Below are 19,266 nucleotides of genomic sequence, written 5' to 3'. Positions count from 1 at the left end.
GAAGCGGAGAGTCCCACGAGCCTTGTTCATGACACATACTGAATATTATCAAAAGCACTGGCCTACGTGTTCAACCTCAATTCAAATATTTGTTCCATGAAAGTGTATTATTTTATTCCCAATGGCCTATTCATTTCAATTGTTTCTTTTGGTTGTACTGCTTCATGATCTTTACATTTTTGGTCCAATAATATTTCAGCCTCTATGTGCTGCAATGTCAACTTACGACATCTGCTTTTTTCTGTCCCCTGATTGGTTGGTCAGAGCAAACCATGGTAAACAGCCAAGTTCAACAAGCAAATGAAGTCTGGAGCCATCTGCAGACATGAATACATTTAATAATTGGCATCTCTGGTGAGTAGGAGGAATGTAATTGGAATGTTTTACGTTTTGTCAGTTATGTGCTGTTATCTTGCATTTTTGTATATTGATGGCTTCTATAATTGTGAAATGATAGCGGTGGGAATAAGAGGTAGATTGCAGGTAATTTTTGCATTGAAACCTCAGTTACTAAATGCATCCGCTACCGCTGCAGAAAAACATTACTTTTATGCTTAGGAATTCTCGGCATTTCAATTTCAATTGTATGTCTATGAATAATTGACAAGTGGAAATATAATTAGTTGTAAACACTATGATGAAAATGGTACTACAGTATTTTCATTCATGGAGTTCCTCGCCAGCACTTCACTGGAACAACCTGAACTTACTGCTGTTTTCAGTTCTTTATCCAATAAGTGAAAAACGTGCATGATAAGTTTCAGGTCAGGCCAATGACTTGGCCACAGAGGAGAGGATGACGTTGGGGATGAGCAGCATAAAAAAAGATGGATGAATGAAATGTTGTTTCATTTGCAAATTCGCAGGCCATTAGACAAGCTCATCTGTGATTTTTCAAAGAACTTACCAAACAGATCATGTCAGAATAATATTTGGTGTCATTACACGCTAAAACAACATTTAGTTGTGCAGCTCTCAAAGCAAAGTCCACACTCATACAGACCCAAGAGCACCACTTAATAATAACACTGTAATAGCAAAAATATATTTGTCAATAACTACTGTCTAAAAATACTACATTTAAATAATAAATTTAATATTAACTTAAAATTAACTTCTAACTTAATAATTTTATCACATTAAGTTCTTTGCTGAAGCACAGTGCCGCAGCTGTAAAGTGTCTGCCTCACAGTTCTGACGACCGTGGTAGAAATCCCGGCCCGCCTGTGTGGAGTCTGAATGTTCTCCCTGTGCCTGTGTGGGTTTTCTCCGGGCCCTCCAGTTTCCTCCCACATCCCAAAAACATGCAACATTAATTGGACACTCTCAATTGTCCCTAGGTGTGATTTTGATTGTAAGTGCGACTGTTGTCTGTCTTTATGCGCCCAGGACACCAGTTTAGGGTGTACCCCGCTCCTGCCCGATGACAGCTGGGATTGGCCCCAATGACACTTGTGTGGATAAGCGGCTCAGAAAATGGATGGATGACATTTTTTGCTCATCATTTTAAAGATTTCTCATTTCACGTGCATCGATATCTCCTTGAATATCACAGTCTTCCAAGACGTGTATGTATCGAGTTATTTTCCTTCTCCAATAGGTTAGCTGAGTACTGCATAAAATTTTGTCAGACAGAGCTTGTGAGTTGGCACATTATGTAACCATGTAATTTGAGGATTACTGAGACTTATTGGGGTAGCAATACTGTATGCCATAGCAATTTCTCAGCCACTATGTTCACAGCTTTGACTACATACTGCCGGTAATTGCCTCATACTGGCAAAATGAAAAATATTTGAGCAGGGGCATGCAGAGGCCTTTGAGGGGAGAAGTGCTCTAAGTTAAAACAGGGGCACATGCAGCAAGCTTTTGAAATATTTAACAAAAACTGACTTTACTAGTATATAACTCATTGCACTATGAATGTGTAAATGGCTGAAATGACAATGAAGCCCTCTGGATTCTTGAACTGGCTGAATTAAAGCCACCTGCATTCACGAAGAACGCTACTTGCGACCACAACATATGCTGTCATTGTACACACCTGATACTGGTATAGTAGTATTTGGGAAGAGCAGTCATAATACGTGGTGTGAAGTAGCAGTCTGTAAATATCTCTCTTGCTCTCTCTCTCTATCACACACACACAAAGATGTGGCATAAACATTTCCGGAGTGAGAATGCTGCACTCAAAACATGCCAGTGTATCCTTTTTCTGGATCAATACATCGTTGTCAAATAGTCAAATTGGATTTTTCATTTGTTGGACTAGTCTGCATTATTTCTGAATAGACTTTCACTTGCCCCAACGTATTATTAATATTACAGTTATCGAATATATGTATAGAGTAGCTCTCTTTCGGGTACGTGTCAACAAAATAAACAATTAGTGATAAACTGAACTAACTAAACTAAACTACACACATTTCGAGAGGAAAGAACAGACGAACTGGAATGAATGGAAGCTACTACGCAAGACTGTAGAAACCTTTCAAAGAGGCAGAAAAGTATTTTCACATGAGTCTATGAACAGGACTCAGAGAAGGGAAGGAGAGGAAATACTTAACATTAGCACGGCAAGAAAAAGCATGAAGAAACTGGTGGGGAGCAGATAATAGAGCAGCGATTATCACCTGTTGCTCCTGTGCTTTAAAACCAAGCCGATCGTAATGCATATTGGGTGCACACAAATTTCTACCCCCCTTCTTGGCATCCGCTGCAAGAAACAAACAAACAAAAAACCCCCGAAAACCCATAGCGACAACGAAAGATCACAGGGTAATGACAGGTTCATGGTAAAACTGTAAAACTGATAAATACTTCATGTATCATCTCAAAATTGATCAGAACCATCTGAAACAGCAGACAGGGTGAAATGAAAACATGACCCTTGTGTTGAAGATAAAGTGATTCATATCATGCCGACTACCATCAGTCGCGAAAGAATCAACAGGATAAACTTTTCCTTTTTTTCGCCAATGCCATGTCCCAATCTTGTGACAAAATGTTCCGCGGTTGAGTGTTACACAATAAACTGGCAGCAGGCAGCAGACTGTCTCATAAATGACTAATACACTATAAAGAAATAAAAGGCCACTCTGAAGGGAAGGGTTCCTATAGTGAGTCTGATGTTGAAAACATAGTGCCCGAATAATTAAGAGCACCGCCATTACGCTGATGTTCTAACCCTGTTACGAAAGATGATTGTGACTCAGCATGGTCACATGAATTTGAAGTATTGATTGTGAAATCACCAGAGGGTGACGTCCCTGTCTTGATAAGAGACGTGTCATAGGCCCAAGTTCCACTTCCTGTCTCTCTTTTTTTTCCCATCTCAGAAGCCATGCCTCAAGTCTTTTGTTGTGTTCCTGTAGTATAGGGGTTAATGTGTTTAATAAACACAATAATTTTCAACAATGAATTCACAAGGTAGACGACCTTGTAAATCAACATTATTAAAAATTAACAATAGCACATAATTATAGGTAATTTGGACAAATTTCAGATGCATATAAAACTGTGAGCCCCTTGCAATAATTCAAGAAGTAGCTTTCAGAAAAGAAATCGATTAACCCTCATTTAGTGGACATCAAGGCTCAAAAAACGACTTTATTACAACATAAAAATACATTTTACAGCCATTTTGTGACTGATGAAGACTGTCAATGTTTTAAAAGGATGCATTTTATTCATCCATCCTTCCATTTCTTGAACCACATTTCTAGAGTGGAGGATGTTGTGCCGCCTATCCCGCCTGTGTTGACTCTGGGCTAGAGGTGGGGTATTTAATCTTCACTTTTTCAGTCTTCACTTAAGATATCATGCATGTTTTGGGGATGGAGGAAACCGGTGTACCCGAAAAAAAAAAAAAAAAAACAACCCACGCATCTACAGGGAGACAACTCAAGGCAGGCGGGGCCGGATTTGAACCTACTCTGAACTGTGATGCAGATGTTTCAACCAGTCGTCCATCGTCCTCACTGTGAAGTAACATATTTTTTTCAAAGCTTTTTTTTTATGGGAATTGAATACCAACGGCTAGAAAGGAGACGTTACACATTTTGCAAAGCACCTCCAATTTATATCCCCTTTAACACTTGCAACGCTGTACTTGCGATACTTAATCTGCGTATGAGTCGATGAACCACTGGCCGGAAGTGACGACACACGAATTACGTTTCCGTATTTGTAATTTAGGAAATTCGATGCCTCCGTAAAATTAAATTACTCCAAGTAAAATTAACATTACTTTTTGGTCGCATTATGACAAATATTTCTTACGTTTGGGGGTAACATGTATTTGACCTATTTACCCAGGATGCACTTGGCTTTTGCCATCTTGTCTGGTGGAGGAGAGGCAGGCACCCAGGCAGGCAGCAGCTAGCAGCAAGTATCGGAAAGCTTCCAGTGGCTGTCTGTCAGCTAACAGCCACAAGTCACTTACGACACGAAGAGGCCAGACTTCAACGACTTTGATGTCATTTCCACACCCACTCCTCTCCGTTGCTGGATTATACTTTCTTATTCGAAGAGCCAGAAGGGAATGTTTACATTATGAATCCACACCTGTTGGTATTGGGGGAGGCGAAACTAGCTCACTTGAGCTAACTCGGCTAGTCGGCATCTAGAGAAAGAGGGAGAGGTGGCCTCACAAACCCGGGTCTGCTTCGGACTGAAGTTCCGGGGACAGCTACTGAACAAGTCTGACAAGCGGCTGCTTGTGGTGGACTCCGGAGGACACAAGGGCGGCTGGCTGGGTGTCAGAGAGAGGCCGGGGAGGAGTGCAGTGACTGGACACTGCGCAACGTCTCAGGAGTTTGGGAGAATCTTGGACTGAGCTTGTGACTTCTCAACGGGTGGACTTGACGAGAAATAAACGATATGGAAAAGTGCTGTGTTGGTACGTCTCCGTTTCATGTCCTCTACCAGTGAAGTGAGCAGTAAGAAGCGGCGTGTGGCGCTTCGTTTCATGTGGGAATACATTGATTCGACAGAGCTAGCCAACATGTCGAAAATGCCAGCGAAAAAAAAGAGTTGTTTCCAAATCACGAGTGTTACGCAGGCTCAGGTGGCGGCCAACAACACCGTAGACGACACCGAAAGTCAAGACGACCCCGACGAGTCCCGAACAGAGGATGTGTCGTCGGAAATATTTGATGTTTCCCGAGTCGACCTCGCTTTGTGTGATAGGAGCTCATCCGAGGAAACGTTGAACAACCTGGGAGACACGCAAGAGGGTCAGACCGCTTTGACAGCTCCTGTCAACGAGGGTCTCGGCGATAATAAAAGTGCAGGCGGTGGTCTTTTGGCCCCCTATCATTCGGCAACAAATGCGTCTGCAGCAGCAACAGCTCAGCCAATTTCTGCTCCTGCTGCCCCCTTCCCAAGTACCACTGTTACACCTGTGAATACCTGCAGCTCTCGCTTCAGGGTCATTAAATTAGACCATGGTACCGGAGAGCCCTTTAGAAGAGGAAGATGGACTTGCACCGAATTCCATGACAAAGACTCAGATTCAAATGGCGGTCGGACCGTGGATAGCATCAAACCAGCTGTAACCCTTGATCACAGTATGGAACGGGACAGTGGAATAGGGACCATCAGTAACATTGTTCTCTCGAGCAGTGCTTCCTCCTCACAGGCTTTGGAGAATGCTGTGGACAGCAGCCACACAGCTACAAATCCCAGTCATTCTTCCGAAACTGTGCTGCAAGGCTTTGGCTTGGTCACCCAGATTGGGAGTGGGGCAAGTGCCTTCCAGCCCACAGGTTACTCAATGACATCATCAAAACAAACACAACATGCTCAGGTCAATATGCAACCTGCTGCTCCCCAAACTTTCCTATCAAATAACCTCAAGTGCGTGCACCAGGGTTCCTTACAGCAGAAGTCTCCCATCCCGCCGCCTGCCACACAAGTACAGCACTTTCCATATTCTAACCCACCTGCGGGCCAGCCAGATTACCGTCAGCAGCAGTTTGGTTCAAACCCTCTTCCTCATTCTGTAGGCCCTTCATCTCTTATCTTACCAGCCGGGTCATCAGCCCAGGGCCTAGGGGTTGAGGCACCCTCCGCCCAGGGCCTTCTGCTGCACATGGCACCAGGTGGTGGTCAGCAGCAGCTGGTCAACCATACACAGCCCTCAGCAGGGTTAGGCCTTGCTCCCACATCCTCTGCCACCAGCGGGGTCCAGAATGTGCCCGTCACTTTGCCCGCTACCACCAATAACCCTACAGGTGGGGTGAATCAAGGGCTGGGGATCGGAGGGATTCTTCAACCCCAAGGTGCCCATGGAGGTGCCACCACAGGCCTTCTCACTGGATTCAGTACCCAGGCAGAAGATGGTCTGTCCAAATCTGAAGTCCTACCTCAGCCCAGTGGCAGTGTGTTGCCAGGGAAAGACAATATGAAGCCTTTCATCACGGGGGGTCTTGGCCTTCCCAGCCCTGCTGTCAACAGCCTGTTCGGCATCCATATAACCATGGATGGCGACGAGGACAGGTAAGAAGTTGTGTTGTGATTGTATAAGTTAGGCTGTTGAATTTGGCATCGTATAACAAAGAAATATTGTTTTGGGAGTCATGATGGTTTTGTAGTTCCCTCGCCTGACTCCCTTGCGGGTGCGTGAGTTCACTTCTCACAAAGTGATGGTATGAATGACTGTGCATGGTGGTCTCTCTTCTTTATGTTCCCTGTGATTGACTGATCAGTCCTGGCTCTCGACTTCAGATAGACTCAACCTCCCTGCAGCTCTGAACAGGAAAAGCCATGATTGATGGATTATTTCGAGAGTTTTAATCCAAATTTTATTTTCTAATTGTCGCTCCTACCCCCCCTCCCCCCCAAAAAACAAAACTATATGCAGCTATCTTGTTGATGTGCGTCCCATGTGTCCAAGACACACGTGAAATAATGGTTCCCAAACTTTTTTTTTTTTTTTTTTGCAGCCCCCCCTTTTTTGGAGATTACATTTTCAGGCCCCCCAAGGTGGGTGTAAATGAAAAGTGTTCATGGTAGCCCTGCACCCGACTACCGCCTCTGTCTTAAAACTACTGGCATAAAATACGACCAGTCTGTGCCCGTCAATGCACAAACATCTAATCTAGCATTGTTTACCTGTGTGTGTGTATTTATTGCTGAAGTGCTTTGGTGAATAGTGGACACAGGAAATACAAAAAGAGCATTTAAAAGAAGTATGCAAAAGCGTCCACAATTCCAAGATGATGCAATAAATACAGTAAAATAAATATTGAAGCTCTAATTTATCATTGAATACAATTATACTGTTATCATTATGTTGTGAAACTGAACAGTGTTCAAAATTATTTTCATCCTACTAAATTATATGCAGGTGGCATGTTGGAGCAACTGGTTAGAGTAAATGCATCAATTTGTCAATGCATTACAATTCTCCGCTCTGATAATCAGTATGGATTAAGCAATTCAGTCGATTCACCTCATGCCGCTTTGGATGTGATTCGTGATGTCTGTACGTGTATACACTTATATTGTATATTTATGTATGCATGTATGGACTGTTTTCGAGTGATGTCACACACATTCCGATTTAGAGCGCGGGTGCCATCTTGGTTTGGTGAATTCACGTAAACACACGGAATTATTTCAGAAAGGCATATGAATGGGGGTGCACTGCTATGTTACCGGTTGCTCAAACGGGGGTTGTAAGACATATGAATGGGGGTGCACTGCTATGTTACCGGTTGCTCAAACGGGCGTTGTAAAGTGTCTTTCTTTCGACTGCCAGCTGTGATCAAGAACCAGTGCAAGAAAACGGAGCAGTTAGCAACTAAATGGTGACAACTGTGCGTGTCTCGTATTAGCAGAGCCGATCTTGCAATAAAGCACAATACTCGTGTGTGAATGCAATGCATGCCTCCAAAATCTGTATTTTCTGTTTCATTATAATAAGTTTGCAAAAATGAGTTACCGCACCGCTAGCCTTTTTGTGAGTTGAGTTAAAAATGTGGAAGTGGAGAAAAACATGCGGGCTCCAGTTGGGACTCGTGCAGGTCGAATCTCTCTCTCTCTCGCTCTCTCGCTCCCCCCCTCCCGGTAACAAAAACAAAAATATTTTACACCTCTTTCGTTGGTATCATCAACATAATTTAACACAACGTTGACTATAATCACGCGATACATATTTAAATTGCATTGTGCAGTAAACTAACCTTAGCAGTGTGGGGAGACACCTTACTTACGATGGATACATACCGCCGCATGACGAACCCAGCCATATTTAAATTGGTTGTACCCCTCCAGACCTTTGTAATTCTTTAGTTGGTCCACGGTATAAGCACTTGTCGAGAAGAGGAGATAGTGGACAATGTCTGGATAAGTTACCGACGCCCACTGTCGTGTGCTCCATTTGTTCTTCTTGCAAAGCATATGGGTCGATATGATCGATAAAAGTGCACTTCTTGTCGTAACGGTTTCTTGAAACAACATCTAATAAGCCCCGATAACTTTCCAGTCTTTTTACCCATCATGCGTCACTTTTAACAGGTGTATGAACATTTGTTACTCCGGTCTATATGCAAAAGCATTAGAGTGAACGGCGTGTCAGTAGAGTGAACCCATCCAGCATGATCAGGTGCCCCGAATGTAGTCACATGGTCAAAAAGTCTATAGTGGCTTGAATAAGTCTTCAACATGTCACTATTTTTCTCATTAAATATACATGCAAACTTGCTATTGACCTGAAAATTTCACTAGATGCTGGGAAGAACCCAAATAATCTGTACATACAGTAATATCAAAAATTAAGTTGTGTGAAATAATATGAAATGACTCAGGGAAAAATATTGAATACGACATCTGATATTTATTAAATACTTTGTACAAACCCCCCCCCTTTTTAATTGCAATGAGAGATTCAAAACACCCCATGTATGTAGAAATCAGTTTCATCCATCGCTCTGATATGATTTTGGCCCATTCCTCCACACAAGCAGTCTTCAAATCTTGAAGGTTCTGTGGACTTCTTTTATGGACCTTGAGTTTCAGTTCTAACCAAAGATTTTTGATTGGCTTCAAGTCAGGTGATCGGCTGGGCCATTAACAGGTTTATTTTATTTATTTAAACCAGTTTAGAGTTTCCTTGGCAGTAGGTTTTGGATCATCATCCTGATGAAATGTCCTTCCTTGTTTAATTGTTGTCATCCTTGTAAATGACAGCATATTTTTGTCAAGAATGTCTCAATACACTTCCTAATTCATACTTTCTTCAACAATGCGGCTTTTATGTATAATGGCCCCAGCTGGGCTCACTATAACGTTCAGAAGCTTAGATGTGCTTGTAACCAATGCCATCGTTATATTTTGCAAGTTGCTTCGCAGTGGTCTTGAGACAGCTCTCAGCTCTTACCCATTAAGTGATATTTTGACTCCCATCTTGACAATAAGACCTTTTTGTAGGCCATCAATTTAGACTGAAAAAAGATGATAATCATTGGCACTGACAAGGGGCTTTATTGGTGTTTAATTATCAATAACTTTTCGGTGTTGTTTTTGTTTTCCAGGCCGTTTTGCACCTCCCTTTCTTCATTTGCACAATACTTTTTCCCTGTGTCATTTCACATTTTTACACACAGCCAATCTTATTGGTTCTTTCTTTGCATATATGGATTACTTGGGTTCTTCCCAAAATCATTTTTTTAGATTAGTAGCACCTTTGAAATTATATTTAGTGACGAAAGATGATGTATGAAATACATATTTCAGCCGTTGTATGTGTATATCCCTCTCTGTGTGAATGTCTGCGTGTACAGTATGTATCTGGGGAGATGCCCTCAAGTTAAACTCATTTGTTTCTTCAGCAGTGTGGACATGCCTTATATGTCTCCCTTTTGACCACAACCAGAATTAGACACACTGCAAGTATTAGGGTTATTCCACAGGAGAACCATGAAACAAAATGTGCATTTTTTTGCTGTTGTTCGGAAGGGGTGTCATGATTGATTAATCCTCCAATGAAACAGGCAGAGACGTGAGGAATTTTCAGTCTTTGACATTAAAAAGGTTCAAAGGATTGCCTGCATGGTGAACACATCCTTTATAGATGTCGTCTGCTCCCTCATGCAAAACTCTATTCAGCCATGGGTGGGTGGAGTTTAGAGAGGTGTTAACAAGCAACTTACACACTAGGAAGTATTTAAGGGCTTCATTTTTCATTTCTGTTTCTTAGTGTGAGTATGAGAGACACTATTCTACCCCATTAGCTGTAAAACCATGTGAATGTTGAGACTTTATTTGCTTCCAATACCCCTTCACAGACACAGCAGCTATTTTTAGAGGCTGTCACAGGGCTCCCAAACTCCTTGAACTAAAATGTTGCCACTTGCCACACTTTCTTTGGCTGTAAAAATTATCAGGAAAGAAAGATGTTGATACCACAAATGCCATAGTTGGCAAATCCTAAATATGTTCATCCTTTATGTGTTAACATCAGATGGTACAGCAGGAAGGAGGGGGGGGGGGTTACGTTTTCAAAGGTGAAGGGAGGCTTGAGCTATATTGTCCCCTGTCTAGATACTAATGAAGCTTATTGTTGTTTACTAACATAATTTATCCCTGCAGCACCACTCCAATTGAGTTGATAATTTACCCCAGTCAGGAACTGTGTCAGTGTGTTGTCCCATATAATCATAAAACAAACACCCAGTTCCCCTTTGTTGTTTGGAAAGACGGAAAGAGCAGAACGTGGACCTGCAACACTGCACGCCTGTGTAGCTATAACGATGTTGGCAGCTGGACAGGCTGTTAAATAGACAAAAGAGGGCATGATCACTTGTACATTACTCTCATACACACACACACACACACACACACACACACACACACACACACACACACACACACACACTTATGAGAACCACAGTGAGCATCTAAAGTTTGTGTGTGTAAATATGTGTGTATGAATATAGGATAACCTGGAAGGATGATATCTGCCCTTTGGTCTGATGCTCAAATCAAGTCTTCCTAAGGCCACTTTATACTCACGCGGTTCCGTTTGTCAACGCCCGCATTGCATCACGTGATTTACACATTGCCCCGTTGCTATGCGGAGAAAGCAGTGAAGCTCATCTCTCGTGATTGGTCCATTTTAGTCACATGCTATGCTGATGTACTCACCATTCCTCCCGGCACCATTCCTATGCCACTGCTTGATCGATTTTGAAGCATGATTAAAAGTATCATCTGGTCATTTAGGTCCATTTGTTCAAGCAGACAGTGTTGCACGGCCACCCTTGTTGCTTTGTTCCTTGTTATGGAAAGGAAAGTAAAGACGGTTGCTGGAAATTAGCAAAATTTTGCTGTAAAAACTCCACTTGGTGGTGTCCTAGCCAATACCAGCCGGAGCGACACCTCTGACTTGGAGAAGAACTGCAGCACATTTTCAAAATTGCAAGGGAGAGAGATGCTATCGGGATTGGGTGCAGTGTGAGCTGCAAGGTGGCCAAAGGCGGGGACTTTGATAATCTAATCCCTGACTACAGAACTTTTCATACATTCTTTTCATTCATTTTACATTTGTATGCAGAAGATGCTTAAATTATTACTTAAGATGTTGTTGACACTCATGGTGTCACATCGAAACTAAAATTATCACACCACAGCAAACATGAAGAAATAGACACAAAACATGCTGGTTAAACATTATTTACATCCTCCTAGCATGCTTTCCGGCACTAAGGACCGCCTTAGTGCTGCAAAGCACAGTGTAGTCAGTCCAAGTGATATAAAATGTGGCACAGTCTTTAATTCTTCTTCATGATGTCATGTTTGTTCTTCTTTTTTGTATTTAAAATGTTTTATCACTCTTCACATTCTGGCAATTGTTTCTTAATGTGTAATATATTGAAAGTTTATGCACTTTAACCACCCCATTAAAATCCAATTTTCATAATGGGGATTATGTTAGAGACTTTTAGATAGAAGTGACAGCTCATGGTACAGTTGACGCCAGAATTTTTTTCCCCACCGTGGTTAGATATAAGGATGTGCATGTTATGTATTTATAGGGCCATGCCTGCTCCTCCCTCCATTCCCTCTTTTGACAATTACGGGGAGGGTGTATGGGTGGGGTGCAATGGATATTCAAACCGGGGACATGTGTTATGGTTGATAAATGGGTTGCTGCTAGGGCTGCATTAACTTCCAAGGGACAAATTCCTGGAGCCTTGAATGCCATTGATTGTCAATTTAAGATCACTGCTCTGTGCCAGTTTGATTTTGGGCGACTGACTGAATGTGGATAATCTGCTATATCAGATATATATTCCTAAATCTTCTGGAACACTCTACCTTTCTGTAGTTCATCTGCAGTATAGTATATATAAATTGTGGCTTCTTGTTTTGGTCTCGTAAATATGATCTGATGTTTCCAGAGTGTTTCTGAAGTACTCCCAAGGCTGGACCATGCAATATCACAATGTCAGCAAAATAGGAATTGCTTTGGAAAATACTTCATGCTATCTGGGGATCCCACTTTTATACAAAAAAAGACCTTGGGTAAAACATCTGTTTTTATGATAGGTTATTAACATGTTCGTCAGTCAAGGCACAGTGTCATATTCCGTACCATGTTGCAGTTCATGGATTCATGACTGGAGAGTCGTCGACTTTGTCCACACACACAAGGAATTTGGGTTGTAAATATTGAACACATTTATCATTTGGGATAGTACGAACCCGCCAATTTCGGAAACTATTTTTGAGAAAAATCAACTCTGAACATACCTCACAATTAAGGATAAACTTAAAGGATAACCTTATGGGGTATAAGATAGTCTGGTGTTTGACATCCTTTGTTAGGAAAGGGCAAAATCTGGTTGAAAACAGACATTGTATTTGTGTGTATGTGTGCTTTAGCTGTAAATTGAGCAAAAGACTGGTTACTTCACTCCATATCCCTTTGCTGGGCCTGTGTGGCCAAATAAATCTGTTGCCTTAGGCCACATTCTAAACTTTCCTCGTATGTGTCCCTCCATCCATTATCTACCGCTTTTCCGGGTCGGGTCGCGGGGGAAGTAGCTTCAGCAGGGATACCCAGACTTCCCTTTCCCCAGCCACTTCTTCCAGCTCTTCTGGAGGGATCCCGAGGCTTTCCCAAGCTTGCCGAGAGACCTAGTCTCTCCAGCGTGTCCTGGGTCATCTTCGGGGTCTCTTTCCGGTGGGACATTCCCGGAACACCTCACCAGGTAGGTGTCCAGGAGGCATCTGAGTCAGATGCCCCAGCCACCTCATCTGGCTCCTCTCAATGTGGAGGAGTACCGGCTCGACACTGAGCCCCTACCGGATGATCGAGCTTCTCACCCTATCTCTTAGCAAACGCCTGGACACCCTCCGGAGGAAACTCATTTCTGTCGCTTGTATCCGGGGTCTTGTTCTTTCGGTCAAGACCCACAGCTCATGCCCACAGGTGAGGGTAGGAACATAGATCGACTGTTAAATTGAGAGCTTCGTCTTTCAACTTAGCTCCCTCTTTACCACAACGGACCGATACAAAGTCTGCATCACTGCACACGACTCACCGATCAGTCTGTCGATCTCCCGCTCCATTCTTCCCTCAGTCGTAAACAAGACCCCAAGATACTTGAACTCCTCCACTTGGGGAAGGGTCTCATCCCCGACCTGGAAAAGGCACACCACCCTTTTCCGATTGAGGACCATAGTCTTGGATTTGGAGGTGATTATTCTCATCCCAGCTGCTTCACACTCTGCTGCGAATCGCTCCAGCGGGAGCTGGAGATCATGGCTTGATGAAGCCAACAGAACCATATCATCTGCAACGAGCAGAGATGCGATGCTGAGGCCACCAAACCAGACACCCTCAACGCCCCGGCTGTGCCTTTAAATTATGTCCATAAAAGTTTTTAACAAAATTGTTGACAAAGGGCACCCTTGGCGGAGTCCAACTCTGACCGCAAACGAGTCCGACTTATTGCCGGCAATGCGGACCAAACTCTGACAGAGATCGTAAAGGGACCAAACAGCCTGTAAATGGGGATTCGGTACCCCATACTCCCGAATAACCCTGCACAGGACTCCCCGAGGGACACGGTCAAATGCCTTCTAAGTCCACAAAACACATGTGTACTGGTTGGGCAAACTCCCATACACCCTAGAGGATCCTGCCGAGGCTGTAGAGCTGGTCGACTGTTCCATGGCCAGGACGAAAAACACATTGTTCCTCCTGAATCCGAGACTCGACTTCCCGACGGACCCTCCTCTCCAGTACCCCTGAGTAGACCTTACCAGGGAGGCTGAGCAGTGTGATCCCTCTATAGTTGTAACACACCCTCCGGTCACCCTTCTTGAAAAGGGGGACCACCACCCCAGTCTGCCAACCCAGAGGCACTGTCCCCGATGTCCACGCGATGTTTCAGAGGCGTGTCAACCAGGACAGCCCCACAACATCCAGAGCCCTTAGGAACTCCGGGAGAAGCTCATCCAACTCACCAAAGAGCTTTTTAACTACCTCGGTGACCTCAACCCCAGAGATAGAAGAGCCCACCTCAGACCACCCAGACTCAGCTTCCTCGTGGGAAGGGATGTTGGTGGAATTAAGGAAGTATCTCCCCACCGACTCACAACATCCGGAGTTGAGGTCAGCAGCGCCCTGTCCCCACTATACACAGTGTTGACGGTGCATTGCTACCCCATCCTGAGATGCCGGATGGTGGACCAGAATCTCCTCGAAGCTGTCCTGAAGTCGTTCTCCATTGCCAAACCGAACTCCTCTCACGTCCGTTTTTTTGACTCTGCGACCACTGAACCTGTATTCCACCTGGCCAGCTGATATCTACCAGCTGCCTTGGGAGTCCCACAGGCCAGAAATCCCCGATAGGACTCCTTCTTCAGCTTGAAAGCAACCCTCACTGTTGGTGTCCACCGTGTTTGTGGGTTGCCGCCACGACAGGCACCGACCACCTTACGGCCACAGCTCCCGTCGACCGCCTCAGCAATGGAAGTATGGAACAGCATCCACTCAGACTCAATATCGTCTGCCTCCTACGGGACGTAAGCAAAGTTCTTTTGGAAGTGAGAGTTGAAATTCCTTCTGACAGGGGAATCTGCCATCCGTTCCCAGAAGACCCTTACAATACGTTTGGGCCTGCCACGTCGGACTGGCATCTTCCACCACCATCGGAGCCAACTCACCACCAGATGGTGATCAGTTGACAGTTCCGCCGCTCTCTTCACCCGAGTGTCCAAGACATGCGGTCCCAAGTCTGATGACACGACCACAAAGTCGATCTTCGAACTGCGACCGAGGGTGTCCTGGTTTTAAGGGGACGTGTGAACACCCTTATGCCTGAACATTGTGTTTGTTATGGACAATCTGTGTTGAGTGCAGAAGTCCAGTAACAGAACACCACTCGAGTTCTGATCGGGGGGGCGTTCTTCTCAATCACACCCTTCCAGGTCTCACTGTCATTGCCCATGTGTGCATTGAAGTCCCCCAGCAGAATGATGGAGTCGCCAGAGGGGGCGCTCTCCAGCACTCCCTCTAAGGGCTCCAAAAAGGGTGGGTACTCTGCACTGCTGTTTGGTGCATAAGCACAAACAACAGTTAGGACCCGTCCCCCTGCCTGCAGGGGGTGGGAGACTACCCTCTCATCCACCGGGGCAAACCCCAACACACAGGCCGCGAGCCAGGGGCAATATGTATACCCACACCTGCTCGGCTCCTCTCCCCTTGGGCAACTCCAGAGTGGAACAGAGTTCAACCCCTCTCAAGAGGAGTGGTGCCAGAGCCCAAGCGGTGTGTAGAGGCGAGTCCGACTACATCTAGTCGGTACTTCTCGATCTAATCCACCAACTGTGGCTCCTTCCCTCCCAAATAGGTGACATTCCATGTACCTAGAACTAGTTTCTGTAGTCGGGGATCGGATTGCCAAGGTCCTCGTACATATAAACACTGTAATTTCTATAGTATGCTAACGCTCAAAACAGATCGGTGGTTGAAGACGTTATGATCATAGCACCCACCTTATTGTGTCGGGAAGGTATCAGGATTTATGTCCAATTAGACTGGACCAGCCATAGTAAGTAAACAACTAGGAGCCCATTATAACTAACTCTCTTTGTAATGGAACAGGTCTTTCAATATGCTCAATGCTGTTCTAGGAATGAGAATTGTGTGTAAACAACTGGTGTTTATTGGCTATTCCAAAATGCTCTCGAGCCAGATCTGGTTCGACCCCTGTTTTGAGTGGTTACAGTATGTGAAATATGCACAGCTCATTTCATAGGGAGTCCTCAGACCAAAGAGAAATCCCGTTGACAGCTGCTTGTTACCACCCTGTACTTGCCACATAGGTAGCGCTGTGTTGAACCCTGGATGATTTCTAGTCCAATTTGAATGTCACACCCTCTCCAGGGTATGCTCCCAATCAATCTCTTATTTTCATTTGGGTAACTTTTGATACAATCTTACCCTGATATTTTATCAGCGGTAAGGATAATACCATGAGAAAACATTTTTTTTGTATGAACGATTTTAACTATAAAGGGGGAGAGCAAAATAATTATTAGTAACCTTTACATGATCAGGATTTTTGGGGCCGATTACTGATCAGTGAGTTTAAAAAAAAAAAACAAAACAAAAAAAAAACCCGCTCACCGATCTGATCACAAGATTGAGAAGTGAATCTATATAAAATGACCTATACTTAATTGCTCAGTAAATATAAATGTCTTTGTTGATCTATTTATGCCAGTGACTCATAGTGACAGAACAGATTAATGGTCTTCTTTTAGATGGCAGTAAGTACATACAGCAATAATGTTTCTACTTTTTATGACATTTTTCTTTTCTGGTGTGTCATGAGATTTTTCCATTTGTAAAATATGTTCCTTGGCCCCATAAAGATTGAAAATCACTGCTCTGGTCGGGTCATGTATTCTAATCAGTCAGGTCAAACCAACATTACAACATAACAGTCTGAGCGATCCACACTTGTTGACGTCGCCATGGTAATGAGTGTATTCGATCATATTTGAGTTGACAAAATATAGCCCAATGTAGTTTCATGGACTGATGAGATCAAGATAATACCTACCAAAGTGACAGAAATGTAAAAACACGGAGAAAGAAAGGAACTGATGACCCAAAACACACAAGCTAATCTGTGAAGTGTGGTGGAGGCAATGTTATGGCTTGGGCTTGCATGGCTGCTTCTGGAACTGGCTTACGACTCTTTATTGATGATGTAACTCATGATGGTAGCAACAGACTGAATTCTGAAAGCTTCAAAACCATTTTGTCTGTCAATTTAGAGAAAAATGTATCCAAACTAATCAGGAAAAGCTTCATTATGCAACAAGATAATGACCCAAAACACATGGTCACACCAAAAAGGACTCCAAGTGGAAGTTCTTAGACTGACCAAGTTAATCACTGAATCTCAATTTAGTAGACCATGCATTTTACCTTGTAAAGAGGAGAATGAAGGGAGAAAACCCCAGAAACAAACTGGAGGGGGACTACCATAAATGCCTAGAAAACCATTTTAAATGAAGAATGCAACCATCTGGTGAAGTCGTGAAGTTAATTTAATCATGTCTGTTCCAATATTTTGCTCAATTGAAAAGTCGGTGGCTTCCAACAACAGGTGTTCTGTCCTGAGATTTCACATCAACATGTAAATACCATAAAATGAAAGATGGAATTTTGAAAATTTACCTCATAGTCGTCTTTTGATCTGCAACCCAAATGTCTCTTAGTATACAGTGTACAGCAAAAACAAAGGAATTAAATGACTTTGACGTCTTTGATGACTTTATACAGTACTTTTGGAGGGGACTGTATGCCAGATATGAAATGTTATACACTTAAAGTAAATTCGTCTGTTCCAATAATTGTACTCATTTGAAAAGTGGGTGGCTGCAAACAAATGGTGCTATGGTCCTGAGTTGTTTAACACATCTAGATCTTAACTTAATCTTAACTAGAAATAAATGCCAGAATAACTTTCGTCTAATATTCATCTTTTAATCTGACACCCAAATGTCTTCAGTATACATTCAGTCTTTTTATTTTATTTATATATATTGTATTTTATTAGTATTCAATATAATGTACATATAGACAATGAGACACCACACACCCACCAATCCGCACCACAAGCAGGATCATGTTCCACTACACTGTTTAACATCCATGAAAGCGACGTTAGACAGATCTTCAAACAACAAAAGATCAACAAAGTGCTGGGCCCAGACCTTGTGTCTCCATCCTGCCTCAAAGTCTGCGTAGACCAACTAGCTTCTGTTTTCACAAAGATCTTCAACAACTCTCTACAACTGTGTGAAGGACCAACCTGCTTTAAACGCTCCACCATAATACCGGTCCCCAAAAAAGCAGCAGTCTCAGGTTTTAATGACTACAGGCAAAATCAAAGGAAATAACAAAGGAATTGACCTTGTAACTTCAATACTTATAGCGGGGACTATATTAACAGGTTCGATCCCCGGCCCCGCCTGTGTGGAGTTTGCATGTTCTCCCCATGCCTGTGTGGATTTTCTCCAAGCACTCTTGTTTCCTCCATCATCCCAAAAACATGCAACATTAATTGGACACTCTAAATTGCTCCTAGGTGTGATTGTGAGTGTGGCTGTTTGTATCTATGTGCCCTGCGATTGGCTGGCAACCAGTTTGGGGTGTACCCTGCCTCCTGCCTGTTGACAGCTGGGATAGGCTCCAGCCTCCCGTGAACCTTGTGAGGATATGCGGCTAAGAAAATAGATAGACGGATGGATGTATTGACACCCCTCTTTGCTGCCTGAAGTCATTGCGGTTTCAAACTTCCCTCAGCCTACCTATGAAACCAGGAATTTCACTTGTAAAGAGGGCTGAGCTCATATCTGTTGCAATGAAATACATGGTAAGTAAGGTCTTAAACCTTAAGAGCATTGACAAAACCGGGTGTGAAGGCAAGATTGTGGGGCTTGTCACTGTACGATTGTTTGGGCACCGATAATGGTTTGATGAGCTCCGATATGAAAAGTGAATTGGAAAGGACCCTGCAGTTCAGAAACAGAATAATAATTATGCAGGGTTTCTCTTTTCTTCAAGGTATTTCTGGCTGTCTTGAATTATTCCTCAGTGTGGTTAACTGTATACTTTATGAATTGTGGACCACCCTTGGTCTGTGTGAACGATGGCCCCATTGACATTTTTACATTTAATGTGCTAACATTAAGGTGTCTAGCATGAACCTGAAGCTTGCTGGAACATGT

The 19,266-nt window shown here is 43.4% G+C and overlaps 1 protein-coding gene across 3 annotated transcripts in view; it reads left to right on the top strand.

Moving 5' to 3' along the window:
• Window positions 1–3,734: 3,734 nt before the first annotated feature.
• Window positions 3,735–19,266, top strand: part of tsc22d2 (TSC22 domain family 2) — a 33,485-nt gene continuing 17,953 nt past the window's right edge. The window contains exons 1-2 of one of the 3 annotated variants that reach the window (XM_061824240.1): window positions 3,735–6,501; window positions 6,948–7,714. In XM_061824240.1, the coding sequence (XP_061680224.1) occupies window positions 4,916–6,501; window positions 6,948–7,017 (1,656 nt within the window). In that variant the 5' untranslated portion in view covers window positions 3,735–4,915 and the 3' untranslated portion in view covers window positions 7,018–7,714. Of the gene's footprint in view, window positions 6,502–6,947; window positions 7,715–19,266 lie in introns of those variants that run through there. The other 2 variants (XM_061824241.1, XM_061824239.1) reach the window with 2 other exon arrangements.

This window comes from Syngnathoides biaculeatus, chromosome 7 (genome assembly GCF_019802595.1).
Source record: "Syngnathoides biaculeatus isolate LvHL_M chromosome 7, ASM1980259v1, whole genome shotgun sequence".
Taxonomy (NCBI): domain Eukaryota; kingdom Metazoa; phylum Chordata; class Actinopteri; order Syngnathiformes; family Syngnathidae; genus Syngnathoides; species Syngnathoides biaculeatus.
This window is presented reverse-complemented; position numbering and strand designations above follow the sequence as displayed.